This window comes from Balearica regulorum, chromosome 6 (assembly GCF_011004875.1).
Source record: "Balearica regulorum gibbericeps isolate bBalReg1 chromosome 6, bBalReg1.pri, whole genome shotgun sequence".
NCBI lineage: Eukaryota > Metazoa > Chordata > Aves > Gruiformes > Gruidae > Balearica > Balearica regulorum.
Genome location: NC_046189.1, coordinates 36,495,084 through 36,519,672, shown reverse-complemented (window position 1 = coordinate 36,519,672; position 24,589 = coordinate 36,495,084). Strand labels below are relative to the sequence as shown.

The window sequence follows — 24,589 nt, the reverse complement described above, 5'->3', positions numbered from 1 at the left end:
GTGCTGCTTTGCTGTGCTGCAGCGATGCTGCTTCGAGTGAGCCAAGCTGCCTCCCGTGGCTGCAGCACAGGGACGAGCTGCCGCTCATGCCCAGCTCTTCCATGTTCTCAGCCTCATCTTTCTCACTTACAAGAAACCTTTAGTGCTTCCATAAAACAGTATTTTGCATTTTTTTTGTTTGTTTTTAACTAAATAACCTCTTCGCTCTTCATTTTCTGTAAGCCCACACATACAGAACAAGATGTGACTTCCTTGGTTTAAAATTGTTTTTATTTTACATGGAGAAAAACAGTAGTAAGAAAGTAACAAAATTAATATCTGCCTGAAAGAGCACAGGGCAAGTACCATCCTGGGATTCAGAAATTCTCCAAACAAAAAGGCTGATAAATTTTTAAGACATGTCTATATTGCGAGATGCTGAGACGCTTGGGACAATAAATACCTACGTTGATAAAACCATGTGAAATAGCCTAGCGCAGAGCAACTCACAGCTCAGATCTGGGTGCAGTGAGGCACATTACTTGGGTGCAAAGCAGCGGGGACACCTTGCTGGTTTTGCCCTGGCGCAGCTGGAAGCAGTGGGTCTGTACACAGCCAGCACGGGGGCTGCAGCCTCCTCCCCGCTGCAAAGCGGCACCTGACTTATAGACACATCTTTGGGTATGTAAACATGCTGGCTATATAGAAAAGTGGAAATCCCAGTGTCAAAATCACAGACAAGATGCATACCATTTAAAAAAAGTCCATGTAGGCTTTTAGTGAGATGGAGCTCTTTACTTTCTGGAAAACATTCTCCTAGGGCTGGACTAAATAACCAGGGTGAAATCTTGGCCCCGTTGACCTCAGCGGGACAAAAAGCTCATCCCCAGTGTTGCAATGTCCGCTGACCCTGGCTGGGAACTGGGGGCTGTGCCTGAGCCCCACTTTCTTACCTTCTTGCCTGCAAGTTGCTTGCTTTCTCCACTATGCCCTTCTGCAACCACATCGCCCCTACACCCACCCTAACTTGTCTTCTGCAGTTGGTCCGGACTCTAGGAGTCAACCACAATCATGCTCAAGTTGTTGCTGAAGATGATCCTCCCGTCCTTTTTGCTGCTGCACTCGGGCTGGCAGAGAGCCTCCTGCAGCCGCCGCCGCAGACCCGGGGGGGCCGTGCCCAGGAAGTTTTTTGTCCCCGTCAGGAAATCCATCATGCGGCTTCCATCCGGGTCCCCCTCGATAAAGCACTCGGTGATATCCCAGCCCGACGGGAATTCATAAACGCAATATTCAACACCCAGTCTCTTTAAAATATCCGTGATGCCGTTGGAGGTGATGTAGTGGCCGCTGTCAGTGGAAGGCAAGCAGTGTCTGTACTTCTTCCATAAGCTGGCCCATCCGCTACTGTCTGCCAGAGCAGGAGGGAAGGTTACTTTTGCAAAACCAAGGCAGTCAAACAGCAGCTAATGCAACTACCAAATGAGTTTGAAATGTTCCCTTGCTGATGGCCCAGACCTTGCCAGAAGCAGAAGAAGAGCTTTCCCCATTCCTGAGTCCATTTATAAACATCAGTGCCCAGAGAGGGGTAAAACTGTGATTTCCATCAGCCCTCCTTCCAAAACTCTCCTGTTTAAAGGAAACTCCAAGGAGTGTCCAGCACTGGATTTCTCCAGAAGTAGGAGTACACACAGAGATATCAGTGCACTGAGCCTGCACATGCATGCTACCTGTTACCTGCCCCTTTGATAGAATAGTGTGGATGTTTTTATACATTGCACTTCAACTTTAAGTATACATCAAAGAATATATACTCGAAAAGTCAGTCCCAGCTAGCAAGGGAAACATCCCCAGAAATGCTAATGGGAGTTTTAATGGCAAATGTGGAGGAGTGTGCTTTATCCACTGCACCACAAGCTGGGGATCTGTGAATGGCACACTAGAAAAAGACTTTTTTTTTTTTTTTTAATAAGTGCCATGATGTAAGTGCTTCTTTTTTCTCTTAGTAATCCTGCTGGGATCTGGGTCACCGCTGTGTGGAGGGAAGACCCCCAAAGAAGGGTCCTCTCAGAGCTCAGCTTCACCATGAAGGATGACTGACCCTCGTTCATTAATAGCCACACTTCTCACTAGCCAGTAATTTCACAGCAGGAGGTCTCTGCAAGTTAGAGAACAATTCACCTACTCCATAAGCAGGGTAGCAAGAGCACGAAGGCTATGCCTGTGCAGTCCCATCAGACATTGGGGTCCAAGAAGCTAAGCCCAAGATCGCTTCTTCCCTATGAAATACAGCATTTGTTTTATTTAATTAATAAGCACTACTAAAACCCCCAGATGAGTATTTGTGATTCTCATACTACACAAAGCTCTTCAAAACACCAGGAAATAAACAAAAAATAAAAGGCCCCTACCTGATAAAATTATGATCAGGAGTTTCCCATGATGGTCAAGGCAGCTGTGGAAAAACTTGATAGTACTGGGAATATCCTCCACACGGTACAGCATCTGGAAGGGACGGAGTTACACACGCCGTTATTCCTCCTTCACAGTGCAACGGCCCTTCGAAGCCTTAAACCCTTTATCTACAGAAAATACGTGCAGAGGAGAGTCCCCTGGTTTCCGTGACCGGTCCTTATCACCAGGGGCATTTCTTGGCCATATGTGGGCCACGGGCAGGCTGGATCTCTTCCAGACAGCAAGGAATTTGCACCGGGACAAAGCAGGGCTCATCTCAAAGGCTGCCCTCGGGGCTTGTAACTTAGCCCTTGACCCAGCCACCAAAACTCTGAGACGCTTTCCAGCTGCAAAATCAGATCTTATGAAATGAAAGCAAAATGAAATTAAAGAAAATTGGGGGGAAAAAGTAACTAAAGGAAGAGAATGACAGATTTTTTTACAGAATATAATTGGTACGTACAACATCAGTGTCATCAGTATTAGACACAGCAGCATAATTTCTGACCCAAAACCTGACGCAGGTGTTCATTCACTAACCTTTCCCTTCGGTGCCATCCAAACTACTCTGATTAAGCCAAAGAATTCTAGCTTTTTGCAGCAGCAAACTTAATTGTTGGCCTCTGTGTGACATGTGATGGTCTGAGACTCTTCTTGTTTTATTACCCGCCATACACAGTTAAACCAGTACAAACCAGGGTGGATAGGGAATGGGGTTTGGCATTTGTAGAGCTGCTGCAGAAGTTGTTGCTCATGGGACAATTGTGCTCAGCTCTGCTCCCCCTAACTTGATGCATACAGCAGAAATGAAGGGAGTAGTTAAAGTTAGTTAAAGCAATAGTCCATTACCTGGATCATATGGATGAAGTCGAATTTCTTATGTGCACCTTTCTCTTTAACCTGTTGTTCGTACTCTGCGGAAGTGAGCTGGTGCCAAATAAAAGAGACATTCTGCAGGTCTGGAGCTTGATTCACCAACTCTGTTTTAAAAAGTAGAAAACCCCCATGAATTTCACAAACCAGCAGCAAAACCTCATCATTGTTCAAATCGGTGGTCCTCGCCATACCCCAGGCAGCGGGTATAGCCTTACCTTTGTAAGCTGCCACGTGCTGTGCGTTGGGCTCTATGATTTCGTTGTCAATAAGGACCCCCGGGTGTGCAGACTGCAGTATCCTGATCATTTTCAAATCCTGCTCACCTATTCAATGAACACAAATTCGTTACTTTAATAAGTGCATAAAGGAGATGAGAGGATGGCGGTGCACCTGCCGCCTCTGCTGCCGGAGATCCCCCAAGCAGAAGTGAGGCACTATCTACCTTGCGGCCTGTGTGGTGGCACCTAACCCGGTGATAGGCTTACCGTGACAGCTTACCGCTCGAGGTAACGTATAGTTACAGATAAGACTAAGAACAAGGACGAGATGAGCAACAGCGCAGAAACCTGCTAATGGAAATATTCTGGGTCATGGGACAAGCAGGTCAAAATAATCAGTGTTTAAAAAAACCCAACTAGCAGGAAGCATTAGTTTTCAACCCAAACACGAAGTCTGAATGGGGGTAAGGAGGCAGTCGGCACAGCTGTGCAGCCTCAGCGTGCCACAGACCGCCCCGTGCCTTTGGCACTGCCACGGGGAGGTGATGGCTGCTCTGCTGCTGGTGTGACACCGCTCCGAGACCCGGGGAACTGCAGCGCAAGGGGACAGACCCACTGACATGCAGCACCATGGATCTTCCCTCTTAGGGGCCCATCCACGTGGTCTCAGCTCTGGGTGTCTGCTAACTAGTTGTTATCTTGGAGCTGCAAATAGAGACTCATATATTTGTGTGTAGGTGCCCTGCAAATTTAGCTAGTGGTGCTCCTCCATTGCTGTCTGAGCTCTGGAGGATCAAGTGGCAGTCTGTCTTTCTGTCCTAGGAATTTCCCAGCCTCTTTCGAGGTGATGCAGGTCACTTGTTTTCTTCCAGAAGAGCCACAATACATCAAGTGCACAAAGTCCATCTGGTTCGTCTGGGACTATGGAAATAAACAGCAGAGGTGACCAGCTTGAGTTGACCTCTGCACGAATTCTGTCTGTAGCTGATGGTGGGGCCTAAAAATAGTCCTGCCCTTGCAAATGTCACACACAGAGGCCTTGATACAAGATACTGCATCTTCCGTAGCCTTTCAGCTGATGTACCAGCTATGAGAAAAATTGTCATCTTTGGCAGGTGTTGCAGTAAATACCGAGTGCAGGAAATATCAGCCATGCCAGCACTACGGGGCATCCAAGGAGGACAGGTCTTTTGAAATTGGAGAAAAATACCCAAGACCCCTGAGGAATGCAGTGGTCCTGGTGCAGGGCTGGCCAAAGACACAAGGAAAGAGGCTGCAGCTCGATCCATTGAAGGTGGGTGCACGAACTGATATTGTTGACACTGGTATTTGAAGGAAGATCCCTATAGCAAGTAGCTGAATCACTTTAGACAGTCCTAAATGCCAGTAAGTATGTGCCTGGGGTGGGGAGCACCAGCAATTGGGCTCCCCGAAGGGTCAGGGCAGGCAGGAGGCAGAGCATCACTGCCCCATGCCCTGGGAACCACTGATGGTGGCAAACGGGTATATGGGCAAACAGGGGGTGAACGAGAAAATGTGATGCGGACCTGACAACAGCCTTCTAGGATGTGGAGTCGGCCACTAATCCCCATTAATCTTTTCGTCAACTAAACTAATTCTGGGGGCTCTGTGAAATCAGAGTCCAAGCCTGGAAAGGTCAGGGATCAGATATAACCTTTTGCTCAATGCCATCCTAGATCACTCCCTGCCCGGCCGCACAAGTTCAGCTCGTGCAGCCACGGGCAAGCTGAGGAGGTGTGAGTGTGTACCCCCGTCCCGTCATCTGTCAGGGGCGGTTACCCAGGAAATGTTAGAGTTTTCACTTTTCCATTAAAACATCTTTTGAAGAGGAAATAAGGAAAAATGAGGATGGTGCAAAAAGTTCATTTTTCCCTTGTGTTTTCTTGGAGTCAGAATTTCGGGTTTATATTACTTAATGAAAATAGAGTGTGATTGAGAACTGAATGATTTCTTCCTGCTTGCTTTCTCATATGCTCCAACATATTCCCAGTTGGAGAAAACAATTCAATGCTATTTTTCTCTTACTCAGGAAAACAAGCAAAAAAAGTGAGAAAAATACTTTCATTTGAAAGTATTAACACTTAAAATTCAGCTGAAAATACTTCTTAAAGCAAAAGCAAATTCTGACAAATCAAACTGCCACTTCTTTTTTCTACTTTTTATTTTTCCCAGTTTCCCTAGGAGCAAAGTTGGATGTTTCACCACTTTTTCTTTTGGGTGGTTTTTTTTGTTTTTTTTTTTTTTTTTTAAATACAAATGCATTTAGAACAGCTTTATAGCTATTTTTCCAAAAGATGGGTTTCTCTCTAGGGGGAAATATCATTTGCAGTTAAACTCTACTTATCACTGGATAAAAACACAGCAGTAACAAAGAAACACTTCTTGAAAAAGCTGATGCAGCCCCATGTAACGGTTGTGGTCAGATGGTTTTGCACCACTTAGAGCAGAGCATTGCCCAGCTTTGGCCTCTGGGATCCCTAAAAGCCAAGCCAAAAGAGATCCCTTCAGCTGGGACAGTCTAAACAGGACTTTGGGTGGAACAAAGCCCTCGGATGCCTCTAATTCTCTCTGATGAGGTTTGAAGATGCTCTTATACCTAACCCAGGGCAGGACTCCTTGCTCTGAGACATACAAAGTCAAATGAGAGCCATCAAGAAGCAGAGACTAAGCTAAAATCATCACACTCATCTCACTTCTCGGAAAGATTTGAGTAGCAGTGTTTCAGAAAGGGGATGGGGAAGGAAGGGAGGGAGCATCGCCCTCGTCCCGGCTCCACACCCCATTTTGCTGCTTCAACAAGAAACACAGTTATTAAAGCCTGAGTAATTATCCCCATTGCTCAAAATTTCAGTATCACTTTCTGCTGCCCACAGGGACCCTCCATCCCCCAGCACCGGCGGCGCTGCTGAGCTCCTTACCTGTGCCGCTTCCAACTCCCAGAACATTTATAGTCGATTTTCCATTGCCGAGACTGAAATTATAAGCACACATTACTTAACCACACTATGTCACACAACTTCATTTTAATTCTAATACGGTAGATGACACATTGGCCCGGAAATTTTCATGTTTTGCCACGTGAATTGGGATAGAAATTCGAGCATCCCTTTTGGAGCCCAGCTATAACCAGCTGCGTGGTGGGAGCCAGCCCTGAATTAGCAAGCTCATATTTCAAAGTACAGTAGGATATAGGATCAGGACATAGTGTTTCTCATCCTTTGCCAAAGAGTTTTCTTCAAGCTGTGGCTGGCACCGTGCAAAAAGGCCTCGGGGAACCCCAGGGTGAAGGGTTCCTTCTGGGGGTAGCAGGGCTGTGTCTGGCAGGGATGGGCACTGCTGGGGATGCAGGGACGAGGTCAGCCGGAGCGAAACCTCTGCACTCTCAGGAGAAAAGTTTGGTTTTCCAACATCGGATATAAATACCCAGAAAAAAGTAAAATATCAGGCTATCCAGGTGACTGGAAATCCTCTCTTTTCAACATTAATCTTGGTTTGAAATTGGGAGGGAAGGTCAGAATCTTCAATAATTTTTATCTTAGAAAAATGACTTTTGAAAAGACCAAAAAAACCCCAATCATGTGGTTCCTAGTAGAATATTTAATAACAGCCTGGCTTGTGGATGAGGAACCCAGGCTCGAGGTGCCTCGCTGCTCTGACATGCTTTATGGTCTTATTCTGCTCTCAGGCACGGACTGTGCAGGGGGATTGAGTTTCCTATGCACAGTCTCAGGAGACACGACAACAATGATTCAGCAAGAGGGGAACGAGTAGTAAATCCTGGAGGGTGTGAGCTAGTCAAGGAGCCTTGGCCCTAATGAGGGTTGACACCCTTTGACAGACCTACAATCAGCATCACAGGAAGCCGCAGTGTTTTGTATCATTTAATATTCACATAACTAAATTTTTCCATTAAAATTTCCGAATATGAATTTTTTTAATTACTATTTTATTGCTTATTTTATATATATATCCATTTATATATAGATATGTATATATATGATCTGGAGAATAAAAATTTGCCTGCCTAAATTTTTTTATCAATGGGAAATACAGTTTCTATAACATCCAGAAATTACCCAAACTTGAAAGGGCTGTTTTGTGGTTAGAATCCAGGCTGTTCCAAAACTATCTGCAGTCATCCAGGCTTAATATATTACATCAGTACTTCACAAAACTGATTATCATTTGGTACTTAAGCAATGCAAATCGACTTAGGATAGAAATAAGGAGGTCTTAGGGGATTGAGAAAACCAAGAATTAGTGCTAGAAGAGAATTAGAGATGTGTTTCTGTTTGGACTGATGTGTGATGAGGTCCCAAAAGCAGGGAGAGAGCACAAGGGAGCTTTATTTTTTAAAAAAAAAAAACAACCCCCCAAAAAAACCAATCAACAACAGCAAAACTTTTAATCCTTGGAAAATCAGCTAATGAAAAGAGATGGACATGAAAATGAGGTCTTGATTCTTTCCTGAACATAAGCTGAGAGGCAGCACAGTGTATTAATTGAAATAGCACGTATTCTGGAGTCATTAAACAGAATATCCTAAAGACCGCTATCAAGGGACTTAAAACTGAAAAGCATTAAAAGTTCATTCCTGCCCCAGAAAATCCTTAAACATGTTTGCTGACCCTTGTATGCAAGTTGCCCTCCCAGGATAACAGATGGCTTTCCCAACTTGGTGGAAGCGCTCCTTACCCAGCCATGATGTTGGGCATTTCTTCCTTGTTGAACTCATCCATGCACTGGTGCTCTGTTGAATGATCCAAAAATGACTTAAAGGCCTCCACATACTCCTCAGCCGTGAGACTTCTCATGGAAGGGATCACATACAGCTCTTGAGAAACAAATACGAATTGTGTGTTAGTGGCTTCAAGGCAAGTGAAGGATCAACGCACTTACCTCATGGAAGAAACCCAACCCAACAGAAGCCAGAGGTTTGGGAAGATGGTACAGAGGATGCATGGCCCAGGAGCCGTCCACGCGGGTGGGCTCATGCGAACACTTTCCAACCTGTTCACACATCAACATATTTGTGAAGTGCCTCATTACTACAGGCCAGCCTGAGGAAAATGTCTCCAAAACGCTTAGCTAGATACGGGGTACTCGGTTTGCAGAAAGGGAGGTAACTGGAATGTTTTTCTGGAAGACTCGAGGCAAGAAGGTGAAGGGAATCGCACAGCAGGTCCAAACCTGGAGGGGCCGTCACTCGCACACATGCTGGACGGTGTAACTCAAATCGCCAGCTGCTGGCACGCTTGCTATTAGGGGTGATGCAACACAAAAACTGCCACCTGCAGCTGAAGCAAAAATAGTCAACCCCGTGCACCTCATTTCCAACTCTTGCCGGCATGGGACTGCAAATGCGCTGCTGGAGAGGTGAATTCCCTGCTGGGAACTGCAGCTCGTGGCCAGGAGGGCAACTGATAGCAAAAGCATTTCATCTGAATGGGCTCATGCTCAAATGTGGGTGGCTGAGACCAAGATTTCTAGCTCTGAACCAACACCCAGGGCTACTCAAAGGTTGCAAGCAATTATTGCAAAAACTCACTTTCCTGCTGTCTCATCCTAATGTCAGCGCTGCTGCCAGGGCAGAAGCTCTGGCCAGCTGCTTGGGTCTGAGGAGCAGCGATAAGACTGACTTGAGGCTCATGAGAAGATGCCATGCAGCTGAGTACTGGCTCTGGGGTCTATCTCAGAGCGCTGCAGTAGGAAGGCAGTCGTAGCGACAGCCTCAATGCGTGAGACCAGCATTGGAACGGTAGCATTCAATAGGAAAAAAAAAATCAACATTTCCTCCTAAATGAAATGAGGATGAAGGACCAGACTCAGCAGAACATCTTCATCCTCATTTTTGCCTTTTGAGGAGCTGCTTATGTATCATCTGATTTTTAGTTGCCACTAATAAGATAATTATGTATGTCTCATACAGGACTGCGCAATCTTAAATCTTAAACAGCCTGTGCTGTTTCCAAAACCACACGTCATTGGCAGCTGTGTTTCTGGTAGGTGTGTGTGGAGACGCTATGTCCAGCCCTATCGGAGGTAAAGATATCTACATCTACACTTTGAACTATGCCCTAACATAAACCTGAAATGACCTGAATTGCAGTCAGTTTAGCATCCTGGAATTTGGTTGTTTTTTTTCTTTTTTTTTCTTTTAAACAATCTCTAACTCCAAAAGAATTAAAATACGTTTGTAGTGATAGCAAACTGAGTGGGCATTTTACTTTAATCTCTTTTCTGTGGGTTTGTTGTTTTGGTTTTTTTCTCCCAAATACCTGAATTATCGTGTGGAGCTGTCAGAATCTCTGCTTCAAAGTTCATGCTGGGGAACCTATTCCTGTAAGGAAAGTATAGCACTTCAGTTATTTGAAGAACCTGTACGCTTTTCTGAAGCTGCATTGAAAATGCAGGACAAAAGGAAGATGCTCCAGGACAAATTTTTCTTGCCTGATAATCAATGTTATTTGTTCTCTTTTACTAGACTAAGGAAAGCCAAAACTTTGTGGTTAGCTGATCGCCCGTAAGTATCAGCAACAGACTGGCCACCTGCACCAGTGCTTGTCCGAGATGTGTTGTGGAAGCTTTTCCTACCTCTGAAGAATCATCAAACAGTCAATACAGTGGAAGGCTTTAGACTAACTGATATTACACACCCTGTGAAACATTTAATCATGAATGGAGCAGAAGAAATAGCAGTGAAATTAGGAAAAGCCTATGGTGAGCTTCAGCATCTGAAGTGCTAAAAGATCTGCTTGGCCCAATGTTTCAGGGACTGTTTTGCTTTGGTTTTTTGTTGGTTTTTTTGTTTTTTAACTTCAGGTTTTACTGGCTGCAAATATTACATTGGCAACTTGTAGAAGGTACAGGACGCAACAGGGAACAGTCAAAGAGGTCACTTGACCATAAATGTTCCCATTCAGGCACATGTTTTCATTCTTAGTTTAGGTGGTTTTGTGAAGACTTCCAGCAATGAAGTCACATCTTCATTTTCCTTTGACAACATGCCTCATCTATAAAACAGGGATGAGGTGCCACTAGCAAAAGGAAGGGATGAAATTAAATTGGAGCAAGGACCTCCTTCTGCAAAGAAAGTGTTGAGGAGAGGCTACCTATGCAAGGGAAATAGTCATTTCTGGGTAACCCCATTTCAATATCGAGATGCACAGCAAGACTTAAGGGCGATAGTCCTGTATAACCTGGGTTTAGACACATTGCTGCTCCCAAAGCTTTGCTGTTAGAAAATGCTTCAGGACAAGCAGTCTGCAATAGCAGTAAGTAGCCCCGAGTCCCTTCCGCCAGGATAAAACCTCCCGTGTGAATAAGAAACAAGCTGGAAAAGAAAGAAGGGAGTCTTGTAGAAGGGCTTTGAGATACAAATATGCAATGACCATGCTAGCAGGTAGCAAGGAAGTGGCCATGCGTGCAAATAACGCACTGCTTTGGTTGATGAAGGCAAGAAAAGACTAAGATGGCCCAGAAGTCTCGGAGATGCTGAGGCACTGCCAAAGTCCTGCCAGACCAGTTGATTTCATTTGACTGACTGGCAAAGTCACGTACCTGGCTCCCATGAGGTTCCACCACCTTGACCTCACTTCTCCCCAGAAAAGACCTCACACAAGTTCATCAGTGACAAGCTGAACTCAACCCATCTCCACAAGCTCCAGCTTGGCTGCAGGTCAGTCCCTCCAATTTCCATTCAACCCTCTGACCTCTTCCATCTCTGCCTGTCAGAACACACGGCTATTTTGTCCTCTCAGCTGGCTGAACCGAGCAAGATGGTTTTCAGAATAAATCTCCCATTCAAATGCCGAGGGGTAGCGTGGCTTCCCCTGCACAGAGAGGAACAGCTCTCAGAGTCTGGGGACACGAACTCCATTTCTGACCGGTCAAATGTTTCCAGCCATCACAGGAGACCTGCCAGGTGACCTGGATAGACTGCGGCACAAGTATTCACCAGGGCGGATGATGCCAAGTTAACTCTTCCACCAAGGCTTTTGCCATTTCTCCCCAGGCAGGGTTTCTGAGATTGATTAATGCTTGTTGCTGGGAAGGCGAAACAGACTTAATTATTGCTGGGAACAAATGGACTTCCTCTAAAATCTGGCTTAAAATCTAGCCTAGATCTGAAAACTGACTGCAATACTTTGGGCTGGTGCTGCCCACCCCAGGACCCCGGCAGCCAGCAGCTGGACCGCAGCAGTGACTGCCAGGGAGCGGGATGCTCATGGGCACGACTCCTTCTGCTGTGGCTCCCGGCTAAGTCGGAGCTCACCACTAGCCAGGTTAAACATCTCCCCCTCCACGAACTGAGCAGGCTGCGCTACGGACAGCACGTGCAGGGCACGGAGGGAATTCACTGTGTCACTTTGATACAGCACCTTTAAGTTGAAAAAAAAGTCATTAAATTCAAGATGTTTCTAGCAACACAAATTGCAAGAACATCTTCCTAACTCATAATTTGGTTACACCTAAACATAGGCTGCTAAGGGGCTAAAGGTCTCCTCACAAAGGCCAGCTTAGCCCCCTCCCTCCGAGGACGGGGCGCATTGCTGTTACTCCCACCTTACACACGTCCACCCGTGACACAGGGACAGCGGCGGCTGGCTCTGCCACCCAGCCGGATGGTGGGGAAACGCGCACCCTCGCTCCCTTCCAAAATCCACGTACCTCTTCATCTCCGGGGCCGGGTCCATGGTTGGGGCGGGTGCCGTGCCGGGACACGGCAGCCAGGCACGGGGCTGGGGGTTATCCAGGCACCTGATCCCTACGTGAGCATGTCCACCTGCCGCCCCGTACCACGCCGGCCGCTCGACCCACCGCGACGGTGGCGGTGACCTCGGCGTGCGGCCGCGGCTCTGCCGGCACCTGTCGGGACAGGCAGCGTCACTGGAGCGAGAAGGGGAAACCCGAGCCCTGCGGGGAAGGAGCGAGGGAGGCCTGACGTCTGCGGGGCTGTCCTCATCGCAAGGGAGCTGCGCTGTTTTCAAGGGGAGGGGGAAAAAAAAAAAAGGGGACATATTGAGACTTCCAAACCCTTAAACCGTGAGTGGAAGTGGCTGAGGGGTGTCAGCAGGCAGACCCGGGAACCATTTCATCCACTTTTTAATTTGCTTTGAACCCTGGCTCTCCTCCGTGCTCGCTGCCCTGGGCAGGAGAAGATGCATTCCTGCATCCCTGCTGCGCTGCTGCCTGATGGATGGACATGTTGGGGATGCGCTGGGAGATCCCTGCTTTCTCCAGAGAGAAGAGGGACTCGCTGGCAGCCCAGAGACCTGAGCAAGAGATTTTTTCCCATCACTTATTCAGGGGAAAAAGGGGAATAACGGCAGTACCTGCCAGGGGCACTGCAGCCCTGCAGGCAGCCTGGCACCCCCCGTCTGTGCCCCGCGAAAGGGATGGGGGCGGGGGGGAGGGACGGACAGCTGGCGTCGGGTGGGGGGGGGCAGCAAGCCCAGCCTGCTCCCTCTCTGCTTGCTAAACCTCAGGGATCAGAAAGCAAGGAAAGATTTTTGGGGGAGAGCTGTCCGAGCCAGAGGTGGCTGGAGGTCGCCCAGGATGGGATGGCATGGCTGGAGGTGCAGCGGTTGCTGTTACCAGTACAGCAAATCCTGGTGCTCCCTGCACCTGGATTCAGCCTTTTCTCCTACCAGCATCCACAAGACTGATGCTCCTTTTGACTAAAATCTAATAACAACATGTAAAAAAGAAAAGATTTAGACACTTTGTATTTCCAAGCAAGGTCCGATGGTGGAAAGCGCAGCATTAGGATCCTCTTCACTCCCTTCCCCTGAAGGCAACGGGCAGAACAGATTTAGCAGACGACAAATAAACCCTCCTCCCTCGCTGAGATCCACCTGCCCCGCATGGCTCACCGAGGCCAGGGACCATGGTCACGGGTGGGGATGCTTCTGTGACCTCTCTTGGTTTACACTAGGTTTGGTGTCCAAACGGATTGAAGTTATCTCCACCCCAAGGTAGGTCTGCAGCAGCACGTTAAGCTAGAACCACCACATTGCTGCTCTTAACCAAAATATTCACATCAAAGGGGAGCAACGACCAGAACCTCTTTGCTAGCTCTAAAATGCAGATTTGGCTCCTGGTGCCGTTTGACCGCCCAGGCAGTGATGTTCACATCAGCCCTTTCAATCCCTAAATATTTCCACCAGAGACGCCAGCCCCCGGACGCCGGGCGGCACCTGGCTTTTCTCAGCCAAGCCCCAGAGGCTGCAGGCACAGCTCCCTCATGTCCCCCAGCCACCCCTGCCTCGTCCCAGCTAAGCCACAGCGCCCGCTCTGGCCCAGACACCCCTCGACCTCCCCATGCCACCAGCAGGGACGGACACCCTGCAGGTCCCAGCTGAAAGCCGTACCTCCCCGGAGCGACGGGAGCTGTAGAGCAACCTCCAGCATCCAGGAGCTGCACAGCCCTTGGAAACCTCCTTGTAGATCCAGTGGGGGATGATACCCCTCCCCGGCCCCCCCCCCGTGTGCCCCCCCCGGCTCCAACAGCCCACGTAGGCACATGCCACAACTGAGCCGGCATTAGCCCACAACAACGGCCTTTGTTCCCCCGGCGCTGGAAACAACAGCACATTGTGGGCAGGAACGGGCGGCAGGGTGGCTTTGGGGGATGTACCCTCCGCACGCTGTGCTTTCGGTTGTTCTGGCCAGCTCGTGACTAAATCCGCTCTAAACTGTGGGGTTTGTGCAGATTGAAAAAGCTTGGGGGGGGGGGGTGTTGATCAGTGACATGATGGCTAAAGCTAGAGCCGGGCTGCAGTGCGAGAAGAACAAAGCAACAGTGTTTTTCCCTACGTGCTGCGGCTGTGGAGGTCAGTTTGGGGCTGATCCTGCAGAAATAAGGTCATTCAGTGTTCCCAGACCGGTATCGCCCGCGGCGCTGAGCCCCCTCTGTGCTCCATCCCCACCAGCCCACCACGACGACCCTCGAACCTGTGCCGCCAGGCAGGAAAGTCTGCGTATTTGGAAACCAAATTTCAATGAATTTATCTTCTAAACAGTGATCAGCTTTTACGCTGGTGAATGTCAGGAAAGTCCTCATTATTTTCAGAGAGTTCCTCACGGCATTACTAGTTTATTTTTTGAGACCCTCCCAGCTCCACCTAGAACAACTGATTAAGGCCAATATAATTTAACTTTGATTTTCTTGTGAGCAGAGCTCTCTTCTTCTGCATCAGTGGTTCCTTTTTTAATGAAAGTGTTCTCATCAACTGGATATTTTCAGTTCCCTAACCAAATCTTCTAAGGTATAGCCAGCAGTTTCTGTGATCGCCTAAGCGAACTATTTGGTGCAAACGTGCTGTTCTGCATTAGGCAAGTTCTGGTACAGAGGAAGATAACCAGCAATTTTGTAGCACCCATTTTCCTGAAAGTTAAAGCAAGATTTCTGACTAAAAGAAGAAATTTTGGTTTGCATTAATCCTATTAAATATTTAACAGCTCCTGGGCTGCGGTAGATCTTGGAATTTGAGCAATGTATTTGTTTTTATATGTATGTATGGGGTTTTTTCCTATAGGAAAAAGAATATGACTTCTGATAAATACTGAAACAAATGACATCATTGGAGAAGCAGAAGCCGTCCCTCCCGGAGGGCAGCAGCACTCATTGCTCCTGGGCCACTTTTCAATTCAACCTCCCAAAAACCCAAAGCATCTAGGTCTGGAGATTATTTTCTTTTTGACACAGCTCTTCCTGCCTTTTCATTAAAGCCTGGCTGGTGGTGCAGTTCCTCCAGAACTTTAAAAACACCGCCCTTTTCAAACTATTTGACTAGAGGTCATACCTCATGTAGCCGTAATTACAGAGCTAGGGCAAGGGCAGAGGGAGAGGCCAACGTGACCGCCTTCAGAAGAGGCTCTTTGATTCAAGGTCAAGACCAGCTTTTGCTCTACACACCATACTGTGTTCAAAAAAAAAAAAAAAAAAAAAATCTCTGAGAGCAAAGACAGGTCTGGTAAAGCGTGCCTTTTACCCCCTCAAGAGCTCACGGGTCTTCAGCCGCGAAAATACGCTCAGCATTTAGATTTCCCTGGCTGTACCCGTGCTGCTGCTGATAGCGTGTGTTGGGAGCACAGCGTCCGCAGGATTAAACACATCCCACAGGTACGGTGCTCCAAACCCAGGGCATTTGCAAACCCCACGTATGGAAATGTGGAGAATTGCCAGCGAAAAGAGGGGGGGTTGTCCCTAGCTCCAAGTCAGCAGTGCAAATAGTAAGGCTGCGCAGACTGGTCCCTGAGAAATTTCTCTGGTTCAAGAGGACGGACTAAGGAGGACAGGAGATTTTGGTAAGAAAGGCGGCTGTGATAAGGGACCCTCCCAGGGCTGGGGTGGCTGGGCCGGGGGGGTACGTCCAGAGGAGCTCGGCACCACGGGAGCTTTGCTTTATTTTGAGGTTTCTCAGCGGTGCTGGGTGCAAGGGGATGCAAACTGCTGGCAGACCCAGCGACCCATGGGTGCTGAGCTCCCATAGGGGCCAGAAAGAACACAAAAGTAGCACTGAATTATTGATGTTACTGGTTACATTTCAATTGCACCTGAAATGAAATTCTGTTTACTTACGTCCTCTTAAAGCAAGGCTGAGCCCAGCTGTCACGGCATGCGTGACACTGCACCACCGACGCCGGGAAGAGGCCTCAGCACTCCGAGCAGCCAAAGCACCCCAGCAGAAGCTGCTGGGAAAAACCTGTTACAAAACTGGAATATTTCTTTTTATGCCATCAATGGAGACAAAATGACGAGTCACCCTTTTCTGGGTAAACAGAGAGAGCAAACAGTGGGAGAGCGGGTACGAGTCCAACGAGGGATGCTCACCTTTCACAGAAACGTTGGCTGATCTTCTGTGAATCTTTCTGGTTTGTCCTGCTCTTAAAAAGAATACCCTCAGCTAAATGAACATTGCTTTGAAAGTTGGGTTGATGTTTCCTTTCCATGCACAGTCAGTTCTGCCATCTCTCAGACCCTGGTATTTGTAGGAGGCAGCAAACGTGCCCGTTGGTCCCCGGAGCGTGGCAGCGGGTCCCTTTGGAGCCCAGCAGCTCTCTGCTGCCGCAGTGGCTCTGGCCACAAAGTGAGCAGAGGAAGAAAACCCCTTTGAAAGCCTCAGAACTTACTGAGGGATGTTTATAAAGAAATTGAATCGGAAGAAATACGTCAAATCGAGCAGCTTTGGCTCAGCCCAGCACTTCTGATGCAACCTGCTTTATCATTTAGCAGATTGCACTAACAGGTAGAGAAGAAAACATCCCAATGAAAGGGACTACAGATTTATTTTACCAAAAGCCACTAGATGGGGATGGAAGGACATTTTTCTGATTTTCTCTTACGTTTGGATCCCCATTTAGCTGTGCTTGAGCTGGCCTTTCCCGCTAACATGGACTGTTGTTGTCTTTGCTTTTTCTTTTTAGGAGCTGACAGAGGTCATTGGGAAACTTATGACTCGCTGAGTTTTCATCCTGCACGAATCAGGCCTTAGGCAACAGTTAAGATGTGATTACTGCTTGCCGAATATTATTCTCGGCATCAAGGCTCAGCAGAGAGAACAGCGAAGGCCTTGGCTTTCAGTTTGCGGATTAGTCTTCTTTTATAGGTTGTGGAAAGGAAAACGACTTTCTATTGAACACAGTGGGGGAAAAAGGGTATTCAGCAAACTTGTAATCTCTGAAAATGGCCGTCCTTTGGAACGGTTACGGTGGAAAAAAGCCAGGAGATTTTTTTTTTCCTCAGGGTCAATAGTCAAATCTCCAGCCTTTTTTTTTTAAAAAAAAATCCATATTTTTCCTATGAATAAGAGCGATAAAATTAAAAAGACTGGTTTGGCAGAGGAGAGGCAGAATCAGCCTTGCTTTCTAGGGCAGAAGCCCTCCATAGATGTATACCATGAGCACATCCGGGCTGCAGGAATCCACACAACGCGTAAGCAACGCTGGGAGGCGTAAGGAGCGAGAAGGGTCCCAGCCACACAGTCATTTTCAGCTCTGACCTCCGTTCACCTTGGGCTTCTGCAGTGAGTGCCCACTCTTATTATTTTGTCTGAAGCATCAGGATATTTGGTGCTTTTATTAATTCCCAGCTCCTGGAATCAGGTGACTGTGAAAAAACTCCTAGCATGTTTTTAACAGTAAAATTCCAGTTTCTGGGGTATGGTGAAGTGCCCAAAATGCACTCCAGGGTTCAAAACACAGAAGATGCTTCTAAACAAGTCCAAATGGTTCATTTAAAAGCAATTTCATGAAAGCTTTCAGTGGTTGGCAGGGAGCGGGGAGAGGGAATCAGGGTGTCTTGGAGAGTCTGAGAAAAAAGGCTTTGTTAATACCCTGAAAGCAAAATAATCTTATATCATAATGACAAACTCAGAAAAGCAGGAGCAGCATTCACATATTTAAGTGATGAAATGTCTTTCCTACTCAATATGCTTAGAGCATGGAGCTCATAGCAATCCACGTTTTGAGGACTGGAGGGCAGAGGGACCGTTTTGTGTTTTAAATTCCATCTCCGTGAATTGCTAAAACTGGATTGCCAGGTTTCAGTAAAGCTAAACAGAAGTGCAATTGCTTTTCCTGGGCGAGAGGGTGGAAGGACTGCAGGGGCGAGGGCTGAAGGGGCACGGGCACGGCAGCGGTGTCCCCGGCTGTCGGACAGTGCAGGCAGCTGCCTTCAGCCCGGCCTTCAGGTGCAGCCTGTGGTTCCTGCCCACGGTGTTCCCAGCAGCTGGAGCGGGTACTGCAGACTCCGTCTATTTTTCTTCTGATTTTTTTTTCCCCCCACTGCTTAGTAGTCTCCTCATGGTGACAAGAAAATGTCTGTTTTCCAGGAAACCATTTGAGCTTTATGGATTAGCCATGGTAGGCACTTGCAGACCTCCACAACGCACGCTGACACGCTCTCTGGTGTATTACTAACTCAACTGAAAAATTGATCAAACCTGATAGAGTTACAGGGCCCTGGGTCCCTTTGCAATCTGCCATTGCACTGCTCGGCTCTTACAGGGGCAGCAGAGCCAAACCCAGCACAAACTCTTGCCTGGACAATACACCTTCACCCTGCCCTGGGCTTTGCACCATGGCAAGAGCCGCACACCCAAGGCAGATGATGTGCAGGATGCACCCCCACCCCACCCTCAACTGCTGCTGCTCCTCCTGGGGTCACGCTTCCCCCCGGCATCTGCAGGTATCCCCGAAAGGTAGCGGGGAGCAATTCCAGGGTCCTGCCCTGCCATGGGGCCGTGACATCAGCTGCGACGTGCTCAGGGCTGGCACGTCCTCGCCCCGGCGCAGGCACGGCCCCGGGTGCCTCCTGCACCCTTGCTGCAGCTGTGCGTCCCCCGTCCCATCTGCTCCAGCAGCAGCTCTTGGGAGACACTGCTTACATCAGAGGGATTTTTAACAAACTCACCGAACGTGGGCGTAGGTTTGCTGGAGACGATGGGATGCCATGCAGCAGAGGAGCTGCTGGTCGACTGCGAGACCTCAGCAAAGTCTTTTTTCTTTTCCTCCCTGCGTCCCAGCAGCTCTTCCTTTTGCTCGCTGAGATTATCAGTTCCTCGGAGCGGAGTCTGTGCTTTGCGAGGTGTTTGTGCTTTATTTCGTCCCAAGATCTCCCAGTCTTTGGGAAGGCAGCCGGGTGCCGAGTGCGTAGTCTCTCCCCAAGCGCTCTCTAGTGTCCCAGTCCTACAGAAACGCCTCCGGCTTCTGTTTATTACTTACAGTTGGATTGTTGCTGGAATCCCAAATGAAGACCGAATAGCAAAGCCAATACCTGACTCAAAGAGTTTCCAAATGAGGGCTCAGGTGGGATACGAAGGATATTAAGGTAACCGACAAGGGATCAGAAGTGGATGAGATAAGGGAGGAGATAAGGCACTCGCTTCCAGTCCTAAACGTGCAACCAAAGCCAAAATGCTCCTCACCACGCGGTAAGCTGCGCCCGCTCCCATGTGAAATAGCAACACGGTGCTCGCTGTCAAATTCAGTTCAATAACGCTGACCGATAAACACACAGAGACGAATGCAATGGCGTGATACGCACGCAGGGGAAGACGCGCTGCCACGGAAAGGCATGGCGCACACAAGTGCCCCTGTGCTGCCTTCGAATCACACACGGCCAACGGGAAAAGGACAGCGAGGGAGATGCTCGGCTTTGCTGCTCTCTGGAGTCACGATACAGCTTATAGCCGCCAGCAACATTATTTAAACATGGCTTTGAAATTATGTTAAAATATTATTATGAGATGTTCTTATTAGACAAAAAAAACCCTGTACGGTAATGACTAGTTTCAGCATAGGGAGCAAATAGAATTAATTCTAAAATTTTACACGTGCATGTGGATATATATACAAGATATTCAAGAAAAAATGGGATTATTTTACTGCAAACATCAAGTACAGACAACCTTCCATCATCTTGCAAAATGCAGGAAGTTTTCCAGTTTGTAACCTGTGTGCCATTGTAACACCTCAATGATTTATTTATTTATTTTTACCTGAATGTACATAAAAATAAAAGGATCTTCCAGGAGCTCTTTGCAACCCTGCCATTCCCTCCAGCTAGGAACAATTTCTGCTGGGCTCCTCACCGAGTCCCATCCTGGCCAGATCCAGCTGGGGTTGACACCCCGTAATGCAGCGCAGAGCAGAGCTGCCCCTGCAGCCCCCCATGCCAGCCTCGTGGGGTGACCCTGGCCAGCGGAGGGGTGCAGGATCAGCCCCAGCTACCTGCATGGGTAAAAACCTGCAGCATGAGCTCTGGGCAACGTTAAGGTACTTAACATCTTTTCAGAGAATGATGCTCTTTAAGCCATCATTACAGCAATTCTTATTGCACTTCACGGCCACCGAGGTGACCACAGGCCCTGATGGCCCCGGCTCCCTCCGCCTGTCCTTGCTTTCCCATGTGGCCATAAAATCTCATTTCCTTCCCCTCCCAACCACATTTTAACTACTTACCCCAGAAAGGGTCCGATCGCTGAGCCGGGAGGTGACCCACAGCTCCAAGCAGGCGTGAGGAGTCACGAAAGGACCAGCACCAAACATCTCCGTAAACTCGATGCGCCAAGACCATAACTGCTTCAAAAACCCCGGGAGAGAAAAGCAAATGAGGCAGCTCCGGTGTAACCCGGCCATCTCTTCTCTCTGAACTTAGCCGCGCTCCGTGACTCGTGCCATCGGGCTCGCCTTTGCCCACGTCCGTGCTGCAGATCTCGTGTTTGCCCCCGTTTCAAATGAATGTCCCTGATCGCTTCCACTCACGTACTGCCTGAGGAGCGCATCCTAAATACAAATAACACTGCAGGGGCTGCCGAAGGTACCTCCTGCGGCTGAACGCTCTTCGAAGAGCGCTGGAGGGAAGCGGCTCGGTCGGCTCTGGCACGTTCCCGTCTGCGGGATTTAATGTGATTCCTGAGCTGTTAGAGACCTAACCCGGAGCTATGGTTTTCATCTTTTTTCCTTCCCCTCCTTAAATAATACATACGTGAGTGAGCTCTCCTAAAACAGTGAAGACGCTGTTGATCTCGATTACTAGTATCAGCTATAGCGAGAAAATTAAAATTCAGGATTTGTTGCCAACACTTTAATTATTCAGTGTTATCAAGTTGTCACCAGGCCTTTAATTATTTTTCAGTTTATACCTAATTTCCCACACTATGATTGCTTTAGTAATGTTAAGGTAGATCCGCAACTGTAATAGAAAACGTTCAAAAGTCCTTTATGATGCTGGGGATTGGAAATGACAATGTTAATAAAATTCACACATCTCCTGTGCCACAAGCCATCATCAATATAGTGTTCATCTACAGCTGGCGTGCTATTTAATTATGCTCTCTCGGTACGAAAAAACACCTAATAATATATTCAAAATGAGTAAACGGGATATAACACTGACTGTGATTCTGCATCTTTTTAAAGATCAGGCATAAGACCATAAGAATCTCACTGCCAAAGCCTCTCAGTGTTGGATTTTGCGTTTTGGACAACTGCGTGACTCTGGGAGAGTCGCACCCAGGACATCGGTAGTATTCTGGCCATGTGCAGAGGTTTCACAGGTGATTAACACCAATTATGCAGACGGTTACTGTTGTTTACAGAGATGATTTGTTCTGACACACCAGGCAATTTTGACTCAGCAAAACATTATGCAAAGAAGGAAACTGTGGTTACGGAGATAGAGCTGGTGCAGAAACTCTCACAAACCTCACGAGACCCAGCAAAAAGGCAATTTGCCAAATTTCTCGCCCACTCCAGGGCAGGAAAATGGTGGGATTATCATTCCTGCTGTGGATCCCTGTCACTGGAGGAACCCCTGAGGAGCTCGTCCTACTGCTGTGCACTCACCAACCCTGCATCTCTGAGGGAAGACACAAACCAGCTATTTTCTCCTCTTTTCCCCCCAAAAGGCTGTTACCAGTCAGAGCACGCTTTGTCTGTGATGTGCAGGCGATGTCTGATGGACACCTGAGGCATCACTTAGCACCCATGCTCAGGGCTCCTGGCTGATGCAGGTGTCTGGGAGGACCATGGGCATCCCCGGGCTGTGCACACAGGTCCCACCAACGCTGTGCGAGTCCAACGCCCCAGACAAGCTGGGTTGAGCTTTTCATACTGCTCATGCTAACGACAGACTGAACCAGGTGAAAAAAAGGTCTAGCAGAAGACCTGCCCAAAATGCCTGCAGTGCCACCAGCCGGGAGTGAGAAGGAAAGGTCAGCACTGGATGGAGGCATCAAAGGTGAGAGATGCTGGGATCGAAGCCGGGCCGGAAAGGCAGAGAAAAGTTTTGGGGAGAGCTGCTGGTGCTGTACGTAGGGAGGGGTCCCTGCAGCCGGCCTCGGGAGAGGAGGGGGCAAGGAGGGGAATTGGCCAGATTTGGCTCATCAGCGTGATGAGGTGGGAGGGCAAACAGCAACAGAAGGGGCACACAAAGCACGCCTGCCGTTATTCCAGGTATTGCCCAGTAGCAAAAGCAACCAGCAGCAGCTCATCATGACGCTGGGCTGCGGTCACCATTTCCTTTACATACATCTTTGAAGCCTCTTGGCATATCTCATTACTTGGAAGATTGTCTGGAATTTCTTGGAAGACCCCCCAAATCCCGAAGCCTTTCCCAGCAGCTCTGCAGACCCCCAGGGCTCTCCCCTGCCACCCCGGCCTCGCTGCTTCCAGCTATTAGGACTTGGAAATTTCATCCCAGTCATTTCTTTGCGACAGGAAAATGGCCAAAGCCTACTCGCTAATGTATGTAAACGTGGTCCATAAACCTGATGAACAGCAAAATAAGGAACTTGTGTCTGACGCTGCCCCGTTTCACACTGTGTTTGAGCGCCCTGAAGCTCAAACACGGGGAGAAAAGCCTTGAGCAGGTCAGCATCTCCAGACTGGGGTCTCCCAGTCACCACCACAACTTGCTGTTTCAGCTGGCAGACAGGCGTGCGTGAGGCTTACAGGTGCCGGCTGCTGCTCAAACACACTGTTTGGCATGATCTTCTGTCTTACTATCTAAGGACACTTCTTGCCCAGTATTAATTAGCAGATGTACAAAATAACCTTTTTAACCAGCACCTCCATTTCTAGCCTGCGGCACCTTCTGCAAACAAATTTTACATGTTTGAGATGTAAATCTGCATTAAATCATTAGTGCTGATCTTCCAGAGATGGGGAAGCAAGGGTTGCTAACCCGCTACCCAAGTGCCCAAGATCGTTGCATATTTTATACCGTTCCTCTCTCCACTGACTTCACACCACACACAGCAGTGAGGGTGTTTGCATCCCCGAAAGGACCGCGGCGCTCTGGGGATGTGCTTTTTCACGTGCCAACCTGACAACTTGACTCACAACTGGCTCCCCCCAAAAAATACCCACGCCGCACAGATGTAGATGATTAGTGCCTGAACCAGAACTAACTTCTCAGAAAATTGTACTTACTGCAGGACAAATTGAGTCTGCTATGGCAGAAGCCAGAATAATTGCTCAGGGGAGCACGGGGCTTATCCAGCAGTTAATTCATTATTTGTACCTGCTCAGAGCCAGGATAGAAACAGCAGGCAAGGTGGCAGCAAACAAGGTACAAACTCCAACATCTCAGGATCAATTTGTTCAGATAAAGGCTTATTGCCATCACGGCAAGATTGCAAAACACCTTTGCAAGCGCTTACAGGGGAGGGAAATAAGAGGGAGCTGTTTTACTACTGTCCTTTAGTTTTGTGATGAGATACGCAGACTTGACTGCAATTAATACTGCGTTTTGGGCTTTGCCATGCCTTCACAGGCACCCCAAAGGCAGAGTCTAGAGGGGAAACGCAGCTCAAGTTGGGGAGGGCAGAGCCCATCTTTGCAGTGCTGCCAGGACAAGGACACCGGCACCCGGCAGCGGTGGCTGGTCTGGCCGCGTGTCGAGCCTGACACTTGGGAAAGAAAGAGCAGTTTGAAAAAAGCGTTAATGAGCTGCAGCGCCGGCAGTGATGGAGACGCTGAGCTCCAGTGACACTTACCATACGACGGCTGACATCACTGCACGCTCCTGAGGGTGCCCCTTTTTGCTGCTCTAAATACACCTCCTCAAGGGACGGGGACTTCTGCACAGCTGCCCAGGGTCACCCCGTCCCCACCACCTGCTCTGCGATCCCATCTGTGCGTGTGAGCCCCACGAGCAGCCCTCACCCACCTCTCCCAGCAGCAATGTCCCCCATGGCAGCCCGAGACCCGTGGCCATGTGATGACACACCGTGGTGCCAGCGCTCAACTTCTTCAAGGGTCTCCAGAAGATCTGGGAAGCAAATTTTTTTTAAAATTCGAGCCATCAGACATGCAAACCAGCTTGGGCGTGCACGCACTGAGTGAAGTCCCACCTGGCCTCGAGACAAAGGAGAGCTGCTCCTAACCTCACCATCACTTTTTAACAGACTGAAATTGGGATATGATGGATCTCTACTGCGTGTGGATATATCCCCAAGTCTTTGCTTTGGTCCTGACCAGAGTCACATCAATCACCACTTGCCTTGCTGCATTCACACTGACTTGAACGTAGT

The 24,589-nt window shown here is 48.4% G+C and overlaps 1 protein-coding gene across 3 annotated transcripts; it reads right to left on the bottom strand.

Moving 5' to 3' along the window:
* Positions 1-289: 289 nt before the first annotated feature.
* LOC104638553 (carnosine N-methyltransferase 2) lies at positions 290-12,339 on the bottom strand. Of its 3 annotated transcripts, XM_010306369.2 has the most exons (8): positions 12,216-12,330; positions 9,824-9,885; positions 8,241-8,379; positions 6,464-6,516; positions 3,522-3,629; positions 3,280-3,410; positions 2,388-2,481; positions 290-1,387 (listed from the first exon to the last, which is right to left on the bottom strand). In XM_010306369.2, the coding sequence occupies exons 1-8, from the start codon at positions 12,239-12,241 to the stop codon at positions 1,032-1,034; spliced, it is 969 nt and encodes a 322-aa protein (XP_010304671.1). In that variant the 5' UTR covers positions 12,242-12,330; the 3' UTR covers positions 290-1,031. The 3 variants fall into 3 exon arrangements, with proteins under 3 accessions (XP_010304671.1, XP_075613344.1, XP_075613343.1); XM_075757229.1 differs by lacking the exon at positions 9,824-9,885 and having other exon boundaries at positions 12,216-12,339; XM_075757228.1 differs by having other exon boundaries at positions 9,824-12,310.
* Between the last annotated feature and the right edge of the window lie 12,250 nt (positions 12,340-24,589).

Excerpts from the sequence above, each read along its gene's own strand:
- LOC104638553 (XM_075757228.1), bottom strand. The coding sequence starts at position 9,947 with ATGCAGCTTCAGAAAAGCGTACAGGTTCTTCAAATAACTGAAGTGCTA. Across the intron at positions 6,517-8,240 it reads ATGCCCAACATCATGGCTGG|TCTCGGCAATGGAAAATCGA; the intron begins GTAAGGAGCGCT and ends TTATAATTTCAG. Across the intron at positions 2,482-3,279 it reads ACTTCATCCATATGATCCAG|ATGCTGTACCGTGTGGAGGA; the intron begins GTAATGGACTAT and ends CGTCCCTTCCAG.